General features: G+C 39.3%; 1 protein-coding gene across 3 annotated transcripts; it reads left to right on the top strand.

Moving 5' to 3' along the window:
* The first annotated feature begins 332 nt into the window (after nucleotides 1-332).
* On the top strand, nucleotides 333-18,478 carry tax1bp1b (Tax1 (human T-cell leukemia virus type I) binding protein 1b). Of its 3 annotated transcripts, none has more exons than XM_030394141.1 (18): nucleotides 333-464; nucleotides 2,749-2,942; nucleotides 6,717-6,819; nucleotides 7,739-7,929; nucleotides 8,617-8,775; nucleotides 9,731-9,879; nucleotides 10,283-10,373; nucleotides 11,062-11,247; nucleotides 11,394-11,645; nucleotides 12,559-12,729; nucleotides 13,207-13,279; nucleotides 13,547-13,665; nucleotides 13,749-13,874; nucleotides 14,443-14,529; nucleotides 15,110-15,311; nucleotides 15,434-15,591; nucleotides 17,051-17,136; nucleotides 17,429-18,478. In XM_030394141.1, the coding sequence occupies exons 2-18, from the start codon at nucleotides 2,766-2,768 to the stop codon at nucleotides 17,625-17,627; spliced, it is 2,529 nt and encodes an 842-aa protein (XP_030250001.1). In that variant the 5' UTR covers nucleotides 333-464; nucleotides 2,749-2,765; the 3' UTR covers nucleotides 17,628-18,478. The 3 variants fall into 3 exon arrangements, with proteins under 3 accessions (XP_030250001.1, XP_030250002.1, XP_030250000.1); XM_030394142.1 differs by having other exon boundaries at nucleotides 12,556-12,729; nucleotides 15,209-15,311; XM_030394140.1 differs by having other exon boundaries at nucleotides 12,556-12,729.
* Nucleotides 18,479-20,424: the final 1,946 nt, after the last annotated feature.

Genomic DNA, 20,424 nt, shown 5'->3' with positions numbered 1-20,424 from the left:
AAAAATATAATACAACGTCAGTTACTAGTTATAGTTTTGAAATAATTATAGTAAATAGAAAATTGATATATAATACTAAAAATTATAAATATGTATTTATGAAATTAACAGTTCAAAATAAAATATATTGTACCTTAATCTCATACTTTCATGTATGTGAATGCTTCCTATTGTAAAATTAAATAGTCTTTATTATACCGCCTGCTCCTATTTTGTCATAAATATATATTCATATAAATTTAATAAAAATCTACTTTTATAATGCTGTTTCACTATCTGCTGTTGAAATGATCACATTAAAAAAAAATATTCCGACGGGTGGGATTCCCAAGCAGGTCCCCTGTCCGGAAATGACGTAATGTTGTTATTATTCCAGGAAGAGGGGACGGGAAAGCACTGAACTGCGTCAACAATTGTTTTTATGATATAGTCGGATTTCAGCTGCTCTTCAACATGACAACTGGGTATGTTTAAGGGTTATTTTTTTTTATAAATGTAACAAATAATAACTCCGTTTCGACTCGAGCAACGATGTTGCTGACTGTTCACGTTAGCTAACCTTGTCCTCCAGTTGATAGCAGTGCTCTCTGGTTAGCTGTTGTGTTTTTCGTTAAGGGCGTTGTGATGTTGCTAAACCAACTTAACATTTTGTGGTTAGTTGTTAAGTGTGAATTTGCTTGGTAGGTTATACAATACCGAAGAATAAATATAAATTTGCCTTATGCTTAACGCTCCATCATGTCAAGTAAAGCGTGTTGCTAATGTTAGCTAGTTAGCTCGCAGCATGGCTAACGTAACCAGATATGATCAGTGTTTTCATATTAGGCCTCGTCTCATCGCATGTAGTTGCCAGTTGTCAATTTAAGCCATTCCCGATTACTTTTTCCAGATTTCTATTAAGTGATTGACATAATTTTGAGAACTTATTCGATTGCTGAAAATGACATCAGTGTTTAGAGTTTCCGATCATCCTCCGAGGTAATGTTTTGACATCAGGCCTAATTACGTCGGACAAAATGATATGAGCTGAGGCCCAAATGGAAAATCTACCCTGAAGTAGAACTCATGTGGCCTTGTTGTTGGTATGACGTTCAAATTAAGGTCATTTATTTTTAGAAAAGTCCGCTGTCATTTAATTAATCGTGAATGAGGTGGCACTGTGACTGTATTTAGGGTTAGTAAAACCCAAAGTGATGTGGCTTAAAAGGGCATAACAGGTAAATACTAGCCTTATGACACTCAAAGTAAAGCTATCCTGCAAACAGTGAATCCATAAACTAATACGTGCGTCATTCTTTGTACGTTATTTTCTTACACCTCAAAAGTTGAGGATTAAAAATGCAAAACTTTTGGGGACAAACTTTGATAAAACAAATTTATTTTGAAAAAACAAACAAACTGAACCATCTATTTTTCTTAATGTATTGAAACACAAATCTAGTCTGTACAAATGTAATAATATAAGTATTCCTTAATAACCTAGTAACGTTACAGAAACCAGGTAGGTTAATGCTTTGAGTAAAGGAAAGTCCAGTACAGTCATAAAGTATTTATACTTAGGAGAAACGTTTCAGTTTTGCATTTTAGGAAAGGAGCTGTCACCTAAATCTAGATGATGCTGTATTTTCTAATCATTTCTATATCTATATAATCCTTTGTATGTCTGGAAATACTACATTACAATTACATATTTATCATGAGTTTGTCTTCACCCGGTCTTCAGTCATTGGCAAATACATCACAGGTTTTAGACCAATTAAGAGTCCACCGAAAGGTGTAATTATTTTATGACAGCCATCAATACTACGTAGGGTGCTCCAGATAAATTAAAATTGTATGGAGATGACTAATGTCACATTAACCTGTTGCAATGTTTTCCATCATGTGTCGGAAGTAAGAGGTTATGACTCATACTGTAAATATGGGTGTAATGGAGCTTGCTTGGACTTCCCACTGACTAATTACCATTTTGCTGGTCATGTGACAGCAACTTCCCAGTGGCAAACTTGGATTTTTTAAAAACTTTGTCCTGTCAGGGACTTCCCAGCAGTCCACTTAAGATGAAAATGTCTGACTTGAGGAGAACAATTGGCAGTACAGTCCTACAAATTGGGACACAGATGGCATGTGCTTAAATGATGTCATCTGTTTTTGCTTATCAAACAAGGAAAGAGCAAAACACTGCTGATTCACTTTCACTACACCTTCAAATGATACTTATCTCCCGAATAAAGCGATTCAAGGCCTAAACACATGGGTTTCATACTGATGTTTAAAATAACAATTAAGCCAACAACCAATGCCAATTTTGATTGGTCTTTTAGTTAATTTTGTGTTTGTTGTTATTTTTTTTACCCCTCCATGCCATCAATGAAAACATAAAGACATCCTCGTCTAAAAAAAATACAGAATTATTTTAAAGTCATTCAGTCCTTCGTTACATTTTCTTTGAACGACTACATGTTCGATCATGCAAATACATGAAGCAAGCACATAGCCTTAGAAACAGATCTTGTGAGTCAGTATCTCATGGATGTGTCAGCGAGAAATTGATCACACATCAGCCGCTGTCATCAGTAAATATCATCTTATTTGTCCATAGGCTGATATCATTCATTCAGTTTTATTGTATAGAACTGACTTGCTTCTTCACTTACTCTCATTGTCATCAATAGCATTTTAGTTGTTTCTGTATTTATTATTGTTTCTAATAATCATATATTTTGCTGTTTGTCTCTTCCTTTGTAGCCACTGCTGAGTAATTTATGGCACTGTTCCTGGACGGGACTTTATTGAGCAACAACATGGACACATCAAACTTTGCCCACGTCATCTTCCAGAATGTGGGGAAAAGTTACCTGCCCCACGCTGCACTGGAGTGTCACTACACCCTGACGCAGTTTATCAAACCAAATCCAAAGGACTGGGTCGGCATATTCAAGGTGAGCGATCCTTATACATACTTAATGATAATAACATCTTGGCTATCTTAGAATGACTTCAAATCTATCAATCTGTGCTGTTGCACACATCAAACTTATGCAGCTATACTTCAGGTTTCAGGAAGGAATTGATCATTTTGAACCCCACCACACACTATAATGTCCCCTATGGATCTTGCTTAAGGGGCAGATTATATCCAATACAATAGTTGTAATTTATTTTAGCTTCATTTGTAGTGAATCGTGGATGTAGACAGAAGCGAAGGACTCTAAGCTCCTCTAGACCGACATGCTTTTTAAAATTTTTTTTACTGTACCAGAGATGAGATTAAATAAACCAGATTAAAATTAATCAGAGTAATGGCTCTTTCTGGTTGTGTGGTGCACCCTGTCTGAATGTGCTTCTGGTGTTAAGAGTCACAAATAAACATGTATCATAGAGACGGGGTGCAATGCGTCACACTCTAAAAAACCCGCCCACCAGAGGGAAAACAGTCAGTGGCAAAATATGCAACCAAGGACTGAAGCGCTAACAAAGCTGCAGTGAAAATAAACCCCAAATGCTTTGAAGCAGTTGTGTACTTCTTACTCTCTCACACTTGCATTGTATGGGCTCCAACCAGCTTTTTATTCTGATAACAACAGATTTGTGTTAGGTCTTTAGCCAACTTTGTAGTAATATAGAGATAGATAGATAGATAGATAGACAGATAGACAGATAGATGGATAGTATTACTTTAATGATCCCAGACAGGGAAATTATTTAAATATGCTTCAGAAATTGCAAAAACAATGATACCAGCTACCTATACAGGTGATACCTGTATTTTACCTGATTTTCAAGTATTCATGCATTATCCCCTTTTAGAAATTAATGAAAATGTTGAAAACACCTGTCTCACAATATCAAAGACTGAGAAAGAGTTAGGGGATCCATGACTTTATTCAGAACCACACTAAATTCTGGACCAAGACCCATCCTCCATCCAAGCTTTGTGGAAATCTGTTCAGTAGTTTTTGTGTAATCCTGCTGACAAACCAACCAACCCAACACACAAACAAAATGAAGGACTCGTGTGGGCTTAGCAGATAACCCTACATCAAACATAAAACCTGCAGAAATAACACTTTTACCAACAAAAACAAACTTATTAGAGCATTTTTGCAGAATTTATTGCTCCACACAGAACGTTAGGCATACTGAATTTCAGGATTCCCAGTTGTCCCATTCTTCCTGCTGATGCCTGTGTCCATGTTGGTTTTGTTAAAGGCTCAGTTTTGTCAACACTTAGTTTTGTGTTTTTTACCCTATTGGTAGTACGTACCACCACATAGCAGCTTATAAGCATTTTCTCTTCTTAGCTAACAGACAAGTGACAAGAAGGCACGTTCATGCATTACATAGTCAGTAGAGAGTGATGACAAATAATATAATTGCAGTTCTGCTGAACATCACCCATTTTTGTTGTTTATGTTTTTGTAAGTGATGAAAACAATAAGTTTAATCTGTATCTGAAAAGCGTGTGTCCATGATTCATATACTTATTATGTGCTATTCATGATAATCTTGTGGTTTCATGAAATTGATGTGTACATATGTTTTTTTTGCCAAGCCCCACTGAGAAATGAGGTCATGTTAGGATACCGGAGAAGGATCAGCTAATGCCTGGAGGTTGTTTAAATATTAGATCCGGCACTCTGTTGTAGCTGGTTGCCACATCACATTGTGTTTAGCCTCAAGGTAGGCACCAACTGGCAGCGTAGATCTTAAAATCACTAATTTCTTGAGCCTCTAAAACACATAGCTGAGCTGGAAAAGGCTGAGCGCACGATCGTAAATTGTGTAAATGTTCCTGGCAGTGCTGATAGATGAGACAGTCGGTGCCAAGTTGTTGTGTTTGTATGCAAATAGATATCTGGGTAGACTGTGAATCAGTGTTCGCTTCTGAACACTCAGTTAGAAGCTCTTAGCTCCCAGCAAAGTATAGCTAATTGTGCCTTAGATTGTTTGCATTGCTAACATGTTCTCTGGTTTAGTCTCTTTGGTATGCTTTTGACCTGAATTGCAGTTTCAGATGTTTCTAGTTAAGTGATGCAGGTTAGGTTGGAGAAATGTCCTGTGGTTTAGGCGTTTGAAAGTTTGAACTAAATTGAAAATGAGTTATTAACATTTTTTTTTTAATTATGGACTACCTGTCAGACTAAAATAATTTACAAATGTTTAAATTATACACTTACTCTGCAATTCAAAAGAAAAGTCTAGTATGCTATTGGTAATAGATAGATGGGAGACAGGTTCTTGTTTGCACATGGACAAAAGCAGCCTTTGGCCCTTTGATGTTGGAACATTTACCATGCTGCGTGAAGCAAAGTTGCTCTCGGCTTCATGGAGGAATGTTGTTGGGACAGGTTGTCAGAGTGGCCTCGGAGAAGGCAAGCACGGCTTTATAATTAACCTGTCTCCAAGCACAGCCTATCCACTTGATTCATGAAGGAGTCGCTCCCAAATTTATACAGTCTGACTGGCACATAGACAATACATTACCTCCTGCAGCAACATTGCCACTGGCCTCTGTGAGCTTTTTTTTTGCAGATCTTTGCTTGTTGGAATAATGGTGACACGTCATGTTTTAAATATACCTGTTGCATTGGTAGCTTGTAACTGCTTGTATGTTTGTGGAGATTTTAATCTTGCAGCGTCGCCTGCTTCAGTCTATGTTTTTATGGTGTCTATACACCATCTCTGTCTCCTCTCCCTCCATTTATGCACACCACAGACCAGTCTGTTGTAAGTGAAAGAATTCCCCTCAGAGTTTTCAGCCACCACCACCTCTGCAGCTCTAATGAGTGGACTGGTAAGGGCTAGCCTTCAGTAATGACACTCACTAACTAGGTGCATGTTTTAATTGCTTCCTGTTCTTTACTGCTGGAGGCTGGAGCTGCACCAGTAACAATTGGGGGTTTTGGAGAGCCAGAGCCTTCCTATCTCTGGCTCCGATGAACACTTGTGGTATTGTAGCTGTAGGCTGTTTTGTACACAGGTGAGAAAGTGAACTGCCCAGATAGTGAAAACAAGCCTCTCTACATCAGAAACATCTGTTGCAACAGTATCTATAAACATCTGAAGGAATATTTAAAATATAGTTCGTGCAAAACTTTAAGAGTCACATCACACGACTCAAATCTATGTGGCAGAGGCTGGTTTGATTGGGCTTGTTGTGGATGCGTGTGTGTGCCTGAGTGTGCACGCAGAAAGCCAGCCAGCTCGATGTGACTCTTGATTTTGTTTGACAGTTTTATGGCAGCGGGCTGAAGTTATGTATGTACTTTCTATACCCCCCCTTCATCAGCCATCAGTTAACAACACATAAAATGCGTGTAATTACATTTGGGTTTTCATTTTCAAGTCACCTATGTATAAAATTTTCACCTATTTTCCTCTTCCTGTTTAAAGTGAGTTGTAGCTACATTTTCACAGTTGGGTTTGTTCATGACACGGGCCAATCCACATGCACATGGTGACCAGGAGTTGGAGTGGTTTAAAGAAGTGATCATTTTTCTCGTTAGGAGAAATGTCACAGTTTGCATGGACTTGTACCAGCATCTCGACATAGATTGAACCCCCGTGATTAAAGTAATAAGGCAGTTTGAGATATTTTGGAAGTGGCACTGTGTGGATTCAGGGAAGTCTCCCTGTTAATCCTCCATTGTTATTATCTTATACTGATGTGGTGAGAACGTCTGGTTAAATGGATTCTCCACAATGTCTCACAGGTTGGTTGGAGCACAGCGAGGGACTATTACACATTCTTGTGGTCGCCTCTCCCTGAGAACTATGTGGAAGGCACCGCAGTCCACAGAACAGTGGTCTTTCAGGGTAAGATCATACCATAGTTTTATATAACTTTGACACCTTTTAATAACCACATATCGGAGTGCTGTTCAGAGGATTGTTAAAACTTTAATACCAAATCAGTGGATTGAGTTAAATGAGGAATTTTCCCCAGGGATCTCTGTTCTGGTGTTAATGACATTTCAGTTTATGTGCTTTTTTTAATATTTTATACACTTTTTTATAAAGTCATATAGAGTGACACGAAGGGGAGGAAGACATGTCTTACTAGCTTTTAAGATTCAAAGCCAAAACATGAGCAGTGTGTACTCCAGATCACTGAGTCACTGCAGCACAGTTTTTCAGTTCTATCTCAACCCTTTTTCCAAAGTTATAACTCAGCAAAGAGCACTTATATATGTCTCATATATAGCCACAGCCTCAGAGACTCAAACTTTGGAAACTTGTGGCTTGACTTACAAAAATAAATACATTTATATTTATTAATTTTGTAAGTCAAGCCACAGGTTTTCAAAGTTTGAGCCTCTGGGACTCCTCTCAGACAAAGCTTAGGGAAAGGCGCCCCTCACCCCTCCTTAGTTTACTTGCCTAGTTTTGCTCAATTCCGGGATGCCTATGAGATCATGATTATGTTATTTGATCCCAGACATTCATTAATTGAGTCAAGATAGCCTTATATTGCTTTTTTAAACAATTTCAGACTAGACCAAATACATTAAAAGGATCGGTCCTTTAGGCATTTGTTAGTTTCTCATCCTATGGATCCTCGGAACTTTCCCTTTAACCAAATTACACACATTTTGGCTATTTTATGTGATCTCCTTTTGATAACTGATTTAATAGATTTGAAAACCTTAAAGATAAGGACTGGGGTGACTTTAGGGTTGTTGTTGTTGTTGCTGCTGCTGCTTTACTTCACTTACTGAATGTCGTTCTTCCCCAGGATATTATGTGCCCAATGATGACGGTGAGTTCTACCAGTTCTGTTATGTGACCCACAAAGGGGAGATCCGGGGAGCCAGCACGCCGTTCCAGTTTCGTGCCAACAGCCCTTCAGAGGACGAGCTTCTGACTGTGGAGGATGAGTGCAACTCTGACATCCTGGTGGTCACCACCAAGGCTGGCTTCCTTGAGGTACGGCACACCCCGGCAGTTCTACTGACTATACAAGTGTTCTCAGATCAGATTTAGCTGTCACGTCTTAAAAAGGGAGTTCATATAAGTTTTATAAGCACATAATTCACTGTGGTGAACATCACACAATTATACACTAGGATTGTCATTGTGGACTTTATGATGGATGATATTTTGTCCCAGAAATAATTGCGATCTATGATATAATTCTCATTAGAAGATTTTAAGCCACTGATATATTGATAATATAATAGTGTTATAGTGCAAGTACACAGTTTAAAGAGCAATGAACTGTTAATTCTTAACATTCATACACTGGAAATGGAGAATGTGAAAAATATAAATATATACTTATTAAATAAAACATAGATAAAATAAAACCACGGAGCAAAAGCAATATATAGCATGTAAAACTCTGCACTCAAGTATTACAATTATAGAGAAAACCCTTCTAGATGTTCCAGCATTTTTGTTGGCTAATATAACAGACGTGCACATAAACACAACCGTCAGTATCCAGTTCATGTTCAGACATATGTAGATAGGTGAATGAGATTTGTATGATAAGTTGATCATATCGTGACAGTCCTGTTATGTACTATTCGAGCATGGTTGTTCACTTTGTCCATGAAGTAAGTTATGATGTGAATGATCTGAACATCTTGAACAATTTATCTTTGTGTGCAGCAAAAGGTGGAAGAAGCCCAGAGAGAGAAAGACGAGCTGGTCAAAAACATGGCCCTCCTGCAGCAGGAGAAGGAGCAGCTTGAAGCCGAGAAGGAGAGCCTGCAGAAGGAGTGTGAGCAGGAGAAAGAAACATGCGCCCAGCTGAGAAGAGAGAACCAAGTAAGCTGAGAGTGGACTGAGCTCATTTTTGAAGGCGGATATGAGCGGCGGCATTTAGGGAGGGGAGAAAAATGTTTGTTGCTGTCGTAAAAATGTTTTCAGTGAAGCAGGAGGCCTTGTTCCTTTTTTGTTTTATGTTGTTCCTTGTTGTTAATTGAGCAGAACATACTGATAAAAGTGCTAAATTATATGATTGATGTTCTAGTTGTTGTAGTTATTCATGGACAGTTTTACATTTGGCCAAACAGTCTCTTAGCACCCCCTAGCGAAAGACTGCAAACATGCAGAGCTGCCCAAACTCGTGATTCACTCAAATTATAAATCAAACTTTGACGTATATGAATGTCTGTATTATCAAAGTTGTAATTCAACTTTTTATAGCGTAGCATTAAGTCTTAAAAGGAACGTCAGTAATAATTCATATTGCTGTCCTCGACCATAAATCTGCTGGTTTTTAAAATGGCTTTCAGATGAAAACATGATTACAGATTTTGTGGCTGTTAATTTTATGACTATACTTTTATATGATTTTTTTATGTGGTGTGAATATAAAGATTCCAAAATTCTGTCTATAAACAAACTGTAAAAAAAATCATTTCCCTTTGCTTTTTTTGAAGTCATCATTTAAGTTTGAAAGCTCTGCAACAAGGCATTATGTTCAATTTGATTTAGACTTGCCTTTCAAGGACAATAAAGTTTTTATGTTTTGAACAAGCTTCGAGTCAATCACAGAATTGGAGAGTGGTATGCTACTCAGAAGTTAACATTATTGTGTCATGTCTAGATTTATGCAGGTTTTACCTCAAATTGGAGGGATTTTGTTATTTTATGAATGACACTGATACTACTGAACTGAGGCGTTTTTGTCCTCCATATTTTATTTGATGTGCTGTCTTTTTTCTTGTAGTTTTATTTCACTTGTTTACAACTATAACAATATTTTATTTTCTCCCAGGAGGTACAGAATTCTTGCCAGGCCTTTCAAGAGGAGAAAGAGGAGGTAAAGAGGAGGCTGGAGGAGGCCACAGCCAGAGTTATACAGTTGGAGGAGGATCTAATTGGTGTCACCCAGAAAGGCTTACAAAAGGAAACTGAGCTCGACAGGTGAGTTCAGGATGGAGGGCATTGTTGCAGATTTGTTGAATTGCTGGAATTTGTTACTTTTGCCAGGTTACTGTTTTACTCAAAACAATGTTTATGAGAGTTTTAGATCTAATAATGAAATTATGTTTTGCTGTAACATCCACTCAAGAGGAAACACAGCTAGTGTACTCATCTCATGCATCCCTGTTTCTAATGTAACATATTACTACATCAAGGAGGGGAAAAGTAGCTGGCCACTTATATTTTCTGCCAACAGCTTGTTTCATCTGTGAGTTGTGCATGAAAACAGCAAAACCTGTTGGTTATTTTAAACTGTTGGTTATTTCAAATACTGAATGTCAGCATGGTCACAAGTTATATCACCATCACAGTATCTAACAGTTTTTATGACCCTTTTCTTTAGTCTCAAGGATAGAGTGAAGAAACTTATAGCGGAGAAGGAGGCACTCGAATCTCATCTCAAGAATGAGAAAGATGAGAAGGAACTTTACAAGGTAATGCACTGATAATATTAATATATTTCTTGTGTGTATTTACTCAGAAGAGTTGCATTATCAGATAAGAATTATTAACACAATAAACCATGTCAGGGTTCAGGTAGGTCGCAGCTGTGTCCTTTCATGTGACATGATCATTATGTTGATGGGGTTGGCTTCGGTCGACTGCTATGTTTGTGCCAGTTTTATAATCTGTACTGTTAATAATATCTTGTTCTATTAGATTACCCAAATTAGAGGTCCAGGTCACTGACTTTCCTGTTTTTGTTTTTACTGCTGTGATTACTCTTGCCCAAACATTTAGTCTAAACAGGGCATGCCTTATTCCGTCTTCCTTTGGTCCGTCTGGTGTTTCAGTGTCTTTGTTGTGGTGGGCACCGCACAGGAACTGGGAGTGCCACACAGTGTACTGTCGCCACGGAAATGAAGCCTTAAAACCCCATACCTAATTTAACTTGCACTATCACACTGGGGCTGTTGCACGGGGGAAAACTTTATGGGCCTATCTCAATCTCTGTTTTGTAATTGAGGTCATGCTACATTTATTTTAATAGTCATATGTTCTTTGGTACATGATCGTGATGGTGTTGTATAAATGAGGCAAAAGCCAACGATTCATGTTTTATAACTTGTGTTTTATAACTTCTTCTGCGTGTGTGTTTGCATCTGTGTGTGTGTGCGCCAGATTCACCTGAAAAACCGGGAGCTGGAGAACACTAAGTTGAGTGCAGAGCTGCAGATGCTGAAGTCTGTGGATGTGAACAAGGAGAACACCATTGCCCAGTTTAAAGAGGAAGTGGGACGCCTGCAGGCGTGCCTCACTGAGAAGGAGAAACAGTACAGAGAAATCCTGGCCAAAGTTTCCCCCTTGGTACAAAGACCTTTGTTTTAAAGCTTTAGTTGAAGATGAATTCTTATGTCATACGATAATTTGAAGATTATTAAAAACAAGAACAGGAATAATCAAAACCATATTGACACATAACCCTTCACCTTAAATGTGTTTGTGTCTGGCAGGGAGATATGAAGGCCCTGAAGGAGCAGCTGCGGCAGAAGGAGGAGCAGCTCCAGGCTAACCAGCAACAGTCTTCCCTGTTAGCTGCTGAGTTGAGAGATGCCTCCAGCACTCGCGACCGGACCATGTCTGAACTCTACCACATGAAGCTGGAGGCCGATTCCCTCCGCCAGGCCAAGGCTGAAGCGCAGGCCCAGTGCGTCCGCCTTGAGCGCCTGGTGGAGCAGATGAAGGCAGAGGCCAAGCAGGAAGCTGTAAGGATGATAATCAATCTGCTAACAGTAATTAGCATTACACATTAAAGTTATTATGAGACAGGGATGATATAATGGTAGACATGAGGAAGGTGATGTTCCAGTGTAGAAAACATAAGATAGAATTTCATTGTACCAATGAGGAAAAAGATTTTTGAAAAATAATTCAAATTCGAAAATGTTTGATATAAATATATAATAATGTCCAGGAACATATGGCTATGTACACAAATGCATGGGGCCATAATTTAGATAAAATATGTAATAACATATCTCAAGTATGTATGTAATTTTTGAGAACTTAAAATTAGTGTTTGTGTATATCACAGTCAAATGTATCATTATTTATTCACAGACCAAATATATTAAATATAAATAAATCATAATAGAATACAGTTGGACAAAATGTACAGAACTAAGTGTGGTGTTATTAGGGGAAGCCTGTGAGCAAAAAGAACAGTAGAATGGAAACAGAGCAAAATGTTTTTTCTGGTTCTGCCTTTAAAAGAAGCTGTTTAGACACAGCCATATTTAAACTAAATTAAAATAATACAAAAAAACAAAATCAACATTCTCCCCCGAACAGTAGTTTCTTGGGGTACACAACCTTTCACATGACAACAGCTTTCTAATTGTGAAAAATAAATTTACATGTACTCCTCTATTTTAAAAAAGGCTAATAGACATTGTTGACGTTTACTCACACTCCTAAATCAAAAAAGGTGATAATAATGATGATGATGATGATGATGATGATGATGATGATGATAATAATAATAATAATAACAATAACAATAATGATAATAATAATGGCACTCTCTATCCCTCCAGTTCTGTCTTTACGACCTCAGATGGGTCCTTGCACTTGGCCCAATACCGTGTTGATATTTGTGTAATGTTATTGTGTCAGCAGACCAAAGCAGAGGAAGAAGCTGCTGCAGACCCAGCTGTTTTAGCAGAGCTGCAGAGAGAAGTGGAGGACCTGAAGCTGCGGCTGCACATGGCTGCAGAACACTACAAGGAGAAATACAAGGAATGTCAGCGACTGCAAAAACAAGTGCTCAGACTCTCTGAACAGCAAGGGGTAGGTCCCACAGGATACCTGCCGGCATACTGTATACTTGTCCCCGACAAGTGAAAGAGCAGAACTTGGATCAGATTTCTGCCACATTGTGCCTGCATGACACATCTCACTAAATGCCCTGAGAGTGAAAAGGTTCACCACTTGTTATTGCTAATTTTTTGAACTGAATTAATTGTAAAACAGCTCACGATAAGACAAATTTATCTTTATCACTATCATTTAGTGTGCTTACGCAGGACATTAACACATTTGAATGTGTCTTTGTCAAATTAATACAAACTGAGTTAAATAAACAAAAACATCTTATCCACTGTAATACTGTGGCATCTTGTAATTGCTTTTGGAAGATTCGGTTTGTGTTTTTGTGTACGGATCCTGTTTGTATCCAGCTCATGCAAGCATCAATTAATTTCCTGTCATTTAGTTGTTTCTGTCCTCTAGTTTTCTGTCCTTTAATGTTTTTTCCCCTGTGTGAAGGAGCTGAAGAGAAGCTCAGCACAAGAGGCCACAATAATCCCTGCATCAGTGAGTCCAGACACATCGGTGCCAGGTGAGTTATATCCGACCAAATTTTAAGTTGTAGATTGAATAATTGCAGTGAATATTTAGTCAAAACCATGGATAAAGTTTATAATATTGTGTTAGTTTACCAGCAGTGTAATTTCTTAGTCGGTTGCCTTGTGTTGTGTTTTTTTTTTTTTTTTTTAGAAAGTATCAGTATTTTAATTTCAGACTTCCCATAGCCCCTTGATGTACAGGTATGCGGGTGGGTTGTAATGGCATGCCGTTGACTGATGTTCCTTTGTTGTCCTTGTAGGGAGTCCAGGTTCTGCTGATCCCATGCTGGAGGCCATCATTCAGGAGAAGCTCAAAGGCATCAGCAGAGAGGCGTCTGACAGGAACGACAAGTACAGGAAATGCAAGCAGATGCTGGTGGTAAGAAATGTAATATTTTTTGCATGTTTTTAAGACAGGAATATGTTAAAAAGAGCATTGGTTGATGTCTGACTGCCCTTTAGGAGGAGAAGGATCGTAGCTGCATGTTTGCTGATGAGTTGGCCAAGATGGAAGTGAAATTTAAGGAACAGTTGAAGACTAATGAGAACCTGAAACTGCAGTTGGCAGCAGAGGAAGATCGCTACAAGGTCAGTTCATTAGTGCATACACTTACTGTAGCACTGCACTCAGGTCATTTGCTGATTGTGTCGCTCTGTTGCTTTCCAAGCGGGGCTGTCTTTGGACACTTACTGTGTTTTTACCGCTGGGTATGGCTGGTCTAGCTCAGGGATCGAGCCTTTGATGCTATCTCTCTCATCCCTAGAACACAGATGCTCTGACAGTGTTGTTTATGAGCAGGCCTATCTGTGAGACGACATTTTACTGCTGTTTATGTCAGGCTCTGGAGACAAGTGAAGCTTGGCTCTGAGGAGTCATCTCCAGTTGCTTGCCTAATGCTGTGCTTGGCTCAGGTCAGGCGGATATTTGCTTAGTGTCTCAGAGGAATTCAAACAGGTTGTTTTGCTTTGGGCGGTATTGTACATAAATCAGTCCTCTGCAAAGGGAAGCCTTTTATGGCTGTGATCAATTAATGTCACGCACTGAGGTCTGAGAGTATTTCAATGATGCAGTTTGCAATCAGCAGCACATGTCAGCTATTTGAGAGCTGAAAATGTCCCTTATTTCTTCTGTTTTTGTGTCTTTTGTTCACTTCAGAGCCAAGTAGCTGAGAAGGGCAGGGAGCTGAAGGAACTGAAGGACATGCTCGCACTTGTTGTTAAGGAGAAGGAAAAACTGGAGGGGGTTAGTGACAGCTTTCATTTTCTCTTTTATAGACTTCTTCCACTCTAAAAATTCCCTGAAAAGTGCCATTCCTCTGCCATTTTCCCTCTCCCAATCTGGTCTGTGTTTAATATGCCTCTAATTGTAGAAGCAAAGTAAATGAGTTCTTATTTTCCATTCCATTACTTTGGACCACAGCAAGGTCCTCGCTGGCCTGAAATATTGCTTCGAGGTAATGCTGTTACAGCTAAGAGGAGCAGAATGACCCAATTTGAGGTTTAGACTGTAAATTAAATTGGCGTCTGCAACTAACATCAATAAAACACAGCGTCCCATTCCCTTTGAAAATGAGAAGGGTTTCTTTTTTAATGAAAGCGCTAATTAAACTGTTTATATGAGCAGGAGGAAAGGCTAGAAGTCACAGCTCTGGAGCTGCTGTGTGATTTTAAGCCGTGATGTATTACTTTCCTTGACAGACTGGGAGGCATAGAGCGATGAAACCAGATATGTAGCCCCACAGAAAACATGTTGATGCACATAGTAGCATTTATTTTTGCCACTGGTCTTTAGTCTAGTTTAAGTGCTGTTGTTTCCTCCCCAGGAGCGTCAGAAGTCAAGCAGCAGCAGGAAGGGAGATCAGGGAGCCGTTGAGAAAACCAGTTTGGAGAGTAACAATTCCAGTGTGCCTTTATTCCTGCAGTACCCTGTCCCATACACCCAGGATGCCCCCACCCCTCTGCTGGTCTCTCAGAGCCCCAGCAAGCTTCATTTTGGGAACCCTTACTCCATCTCTGACTCAAAAGGTTGGTATCCTTTTTTCACAAAGTAACACAAACATTTTTATTTAAAAATTCCCCAGTCATAATTGGCAGAAATCGCAGACTTGTATTTACAGTCGCTACGTCTCTGAATCTTCTCCTTGCAGATGATGGGGATGAGGAGTTCTCAGATGACCAGCTGCTCAGGCTGCCCCCTGTGGGTCCACCCTCCTGGGACAGTAATGTGGTGTGTATTCAACCCACCCGCAACCACAGCCGGCCAGAAGGCCACGAGGAGTCAGAGGAGAAGCAAAACAACAATAATGTAAGCCTCTCAGACTTTGCTGTGTTAAGTCTCTCCCATGTGCAGTATGTAGTTTAATCCTCATCCAACCAACATATTTAACATACAAGCACAGTCGACGGGGGTTCCTGAAGCCCCCACAAATAACAACTGTAAGAAACAACAATCGACCATAGCAAAACGTTAAATTATTTCCTCTCAAAACATTAGTCGTTATGCAATTAATGTAACTACTACCTACAAGCTAATTTAAATCCTTTGATTCTGGTATCGTTTAGATTTGTGTAATTTCAAGTAAATATTATTTGTGTTTTTAACAAAATAAATAATATAAAAGATATATAATAGATGAATAATGAAATACCCACGGTCATTCATCAGTTTGAGTACAGAAGTAGATGAAGGCATTGGTCTCAGCATGATCCCCTGTCAAAATAAAGGGTGAATGTAATTCAACACGGAAATAGACAATTTTTCAGTTGCTGCCGGTGCTTTGCAACAGTGTTAGCAACGTACTACCAGGGCTACTATCCAAAGCAAAAAAGAACTGTAAGAATCGCAAATTGACCTATAAAACCTTGATAAAAGGGTAAAACAGCTGGTTGTATAAATAAAAAGGCAGTTTTTGTTGATTACTAATCTTGTAGAAATAATGACAGTTATGAACTCTCTCAAGTCCTGCTGTTAAAGGGAAAGGCATATTAACTCCCGTTTCCATCATCCGTCTTTCTCTTTGTCGAGGGCTCCCTCCATCAGCAGGGTTCTTTTTATTGTGCAATGTAGAGTTTCCACAGTTATTCCAGTTGTTCCTCCATGATCGGGGGATGGCAATCAGGAAAAAACGATGCCTCTTCCTGTCGTTGTTTTGCGCAGTGGCAGATGGGCCAGCAGGCAGGCAGTGGAAGCAAGTAATGCTTAATGCAACGTTTATTGGGAACGAATCTATACTCAGATGGTGTCAAACGGTGCAATTGGGGATTATTTCAGAAAAAATTGGAGCAAAACAGTCTATTGTCAGTTTAAATTCAGATTATCACCTTGTTCATAAGCAAATAAAGAGATCTTTGTCCGTCTCTTTCAAAATGACAAAGTGCTTAGAAAGTGCTTACTTAGAATTAGGACCTATGGCAAACACAAACTAAACTAATAGCTCCATCTATTAAAGCTGCTAATGTGGAATTGGGTATTTCTGACTGGCGTACCACAGAAGCCCAGGCATAGGTATTTTTAGAAAGCACTGATTAAAGTAGCCCTAAATAAAACAATAATATAAAGTCATTTGGGACAAATTGATTGACAACGTCATGGAAAAGAAGGAGAAAGAAAGAGAAGATTGGATAAAGCACTTGTTAGATGTAACACAAAGTTGGTAAGATTAAGTAAAATTCTAATGATTTACTTCCTTTACTTACTTGTGTTAAATATTCTCAAATTCAGGTGGATTTTCTTTTTTAAATGTGGTTTTACCCCTCTCTCTCAGGATAATACCAACGAACAGCCTGCAGCAACTGAAACCCAAAGCCCATTTGTGAATGATGGACAAACTGCCTTCTGCTTTGATCCCAGGTAAAGCACAACCCACACACCCAAACTCTCATAAATGCCATCAAGGTTTGCTGCACACTACGATTTTCTAAACCTGTGCATTGTAACATGTGTAAAGTGTTTGTTCTGCTGCACAGCCCCCTTTTGTTGGTATTAGTCAAGCAGCAGGCCACCCACGTCGCATCAGACAGATGCTCTTTATTAGCCTGCGCTCCTGGTTTGCCCACATCATCACTTCACTGCTTATTAACGTGAGCTTTCTCTCCCCGCCTCTCTCTCTCTCGCCTCTTCTGTCCTCTTACCACGTGTGCAGCATGGACATGAAGCGATGTCCGTTGTGTGAGGTCATCTTCCCGCCCAACTATGACCAGAGCAAGTTCGAGGAGCATGTGGAGAGCCACTGGAAAATCTGCCCCATGTGCAGCGAGCAGTTCCCGCTGGACTGCGACCAGAAGGTGTTTGAGAATCACGTGCTCACTCACTTCGACGGCCACCCGCTCAACTTCGACTAAAGCAACAGAGAGTCAGCACATCCGGTCTGCCTACTTCCGGTCACCACTAAAATAATTCACTCTGCACTCTTTTCTGCATGTAACAGTGTGAAGATCCACTCTTTAGGACTTTACTGACTTTCGCTTTGTTACTACAATTTAGAGAAACACTTTGAAGTGATGTGACATTTTGAATTGACATCCTAATTCAGTGTAAAGGGCAGGGCTACTGAATCTGTCTGCAAATCAGAAGGGTTTTTTTATCGGTGGCAGATTTCCCTTCATTTGAATTTGAGGAATAATTTGGGGGGATGAGACTGTTGTACGTATAAATAATGACTTTGGCTTCACAGATCAGTTACTACAGGACGTAACGAATCAGGGAAAGAGATAAGTGTTTACCAAACTTACATTTAAAACATCCAACCAAATGGTTCCCCCCTGAAACATCACTGTACGTCATTTGCGCATTCTTTATAGACCGCAGCCTTGGTGCACTATATGCAGTCAGGGAGATATCTTCAGTGATTACATTCAGACATGATTATACAGTATATCATCAGATCATCTATTTTAGAATAATTAAAGCCAATGATATTGTGAAAGCCTTGATTATGTCTTTGTGTATGATAGATTTGTGTTACGTTAGGTTTCCTTTGTTTTGATTTGAATTATTTAATTGAGTTTTTGTGTCAGGATTCTATAGAACCTTCATATCATCAGCTAATCAGTGCATGCTGAGCTTATGTTCAATTCCCTCTTTTCGTTCTTCTCTTCTACAGCATTAAGTTATTTCATTCATAGAAATATTTCATTTGTTAAGTGAGTTTCATGTATCTAATATGAGCTAATAAAGTCAGTTTGAAACTGAATTGTGTCCAGTTGTTAATCTTACTAGTGCAGTGCCCGTAGGAAATATGTATTCCTATAGAAAAGTGGGAGGTTAAGTAGCTTTTTCATGGATGGCCAAATGAGGCTGTGTTTGAAGGTGGACGTCAGGGATATTTAGGTTTGTTGTGAAATCCAATATTCCAGGGTATAATTGGCCGTTTTTGACTATTTTTGATTTTGCCATTATATTTCACCTTAAAAACGATTTACTTGGTGTCATTATTTTCAGCACAACCTCGCATGTGTGACTGTACAGTTCTTTTTTTACATTGACATACTGTATTAACACAATGGACCTAAAATCACAAAAAAAACCATAAAATATGAGTAGAAAAAGTTAGATTTTTTTACTGTGAAAACCACAAATATGTTTAACAAACCATTTTTTATTACTTATAATGCAAATATAAATTGTTGTTTGCTAAATATGTGCCTACATTTTAAAAAATTTACAAAGTTATATGTAACTATTTACATTTAAATGCAGGCAATGCTCATTCAGCAGTCTCCTCATTGTTTTGACTCATTAAACAAAACAACGACTACACTACACCAAACACTACATAACACACTAACTATACACTCCAAACACGCTAAATGTCAGAAATCTCTCAACTCTCAATATTGCTGTCTCTATCGCTGTCTCTGCACCGACCGTCGTTGCCTGTCATTCATCCACCTCCGTCCCTCCCACAACTTCCCGTTCCTCAACAACCAAACTTGCTGCTTGGACACTTTCGTGACAAAAGCCCGTTTTTACCATTTCTTCCGGCACCAGACACAAAGCAAACGTGACGGCAATGTTCGTGAAAAAGTGTGGCGGACATTATTTACCCAAAGTCCAGTTTTGGACGTGCCGGTGCGTCCGGTCCGTCGACTCGGGAGGTGGGCTGTGTGGGTGGGGTAGCAGCTAGCTACACACGAACATCCACAGATTCCGATTCCATTTTGTTGTCCTGGTGTATCCGGATCTCCTCAGACCCGAACAGACTCGGTCAGCAGTCAGTTTAGATGCACAGAACAGAACGGGACCGAACCGCCGGCAAAATCCCGATCCAGCTCGTGCCGCTGCAGGTATAAGTCCGCTTGTTTCTTAAGGTGTGTCATGGGCTTGAGTTCTGCAGTGATTGGCTCTGGTGTGCACGTGACTGTGGTGGCTCCGGTGGACAATGCTCACGGAATTTGTAAAGCATTTATGAAATAATTTATTAACGGTGTCATTGCAGTCCAAACAAATCCGACGCCGCACACCCTTAAACCACGCAGCAGCCATGTTGAAACTCTCAGGTCAGTCTGATCCTGATCTGCAGAGATATTTGAGGAACACACACACACACACACACACACACACACACACACAGAGACAGACAGACAGACAAACAGAGATTCCTTGCTTTTATAGAGAGATGGAACATTATTATTTTCTTTGTGTGGTGGCTGATAACTAGCAGCAATCTGATACCAGTGTGTTTAAAGAACACATGCTATGCCAATTTTCACCTTTGTACTTTTATTTTGGCATGCTTTAGTGCTCAAAAAAACACATCAGTTTTCTCATCCTGTTCAGTGTATTCCACCTCTAAGATACACAAATAGAATATCCAGGCTGTTCTGATTTGTCAATTTTGATAAATTCAAATGTGAGACTTGGTGACGGAGTGTGATGTCAGACAGTCACAGATCAAAGGCGAGACTGCTGACGAGGTGTTTCATGACCAGTGTTTTCTCTTGGACATAGGAGCTTCTGTTGGTGTGGATTTTAACCTTAACAACATTCAGATTCTTTTGTATGCACATGAACCTCTATGAAACACTGAAGGAAATGTTAAAAAAGTAGCAGGATCCCATTTCTACTAAATACATTATGTGGTATCAGATCGGTGTGTAGCTGATTGCTGATACTATTCAGATGCCAGGATTTCAGGCA

Source organism: Sparus aurata, chromosome 17, assembly GCF_900880675.1.
Source record: "Sparus aurata chromosome 17, fSpaAur1.1, whole genome shotgun sequence".
NCBI classification, from domain to species: Eukaryota; Metazoa; Chordata; class Actinopteri; order Spariformes; family Sparidae; genus Sparus; species Sparus aurata.
This window is presented reverse-complemented; position numbering and strand designations above follow the sequence as displayed.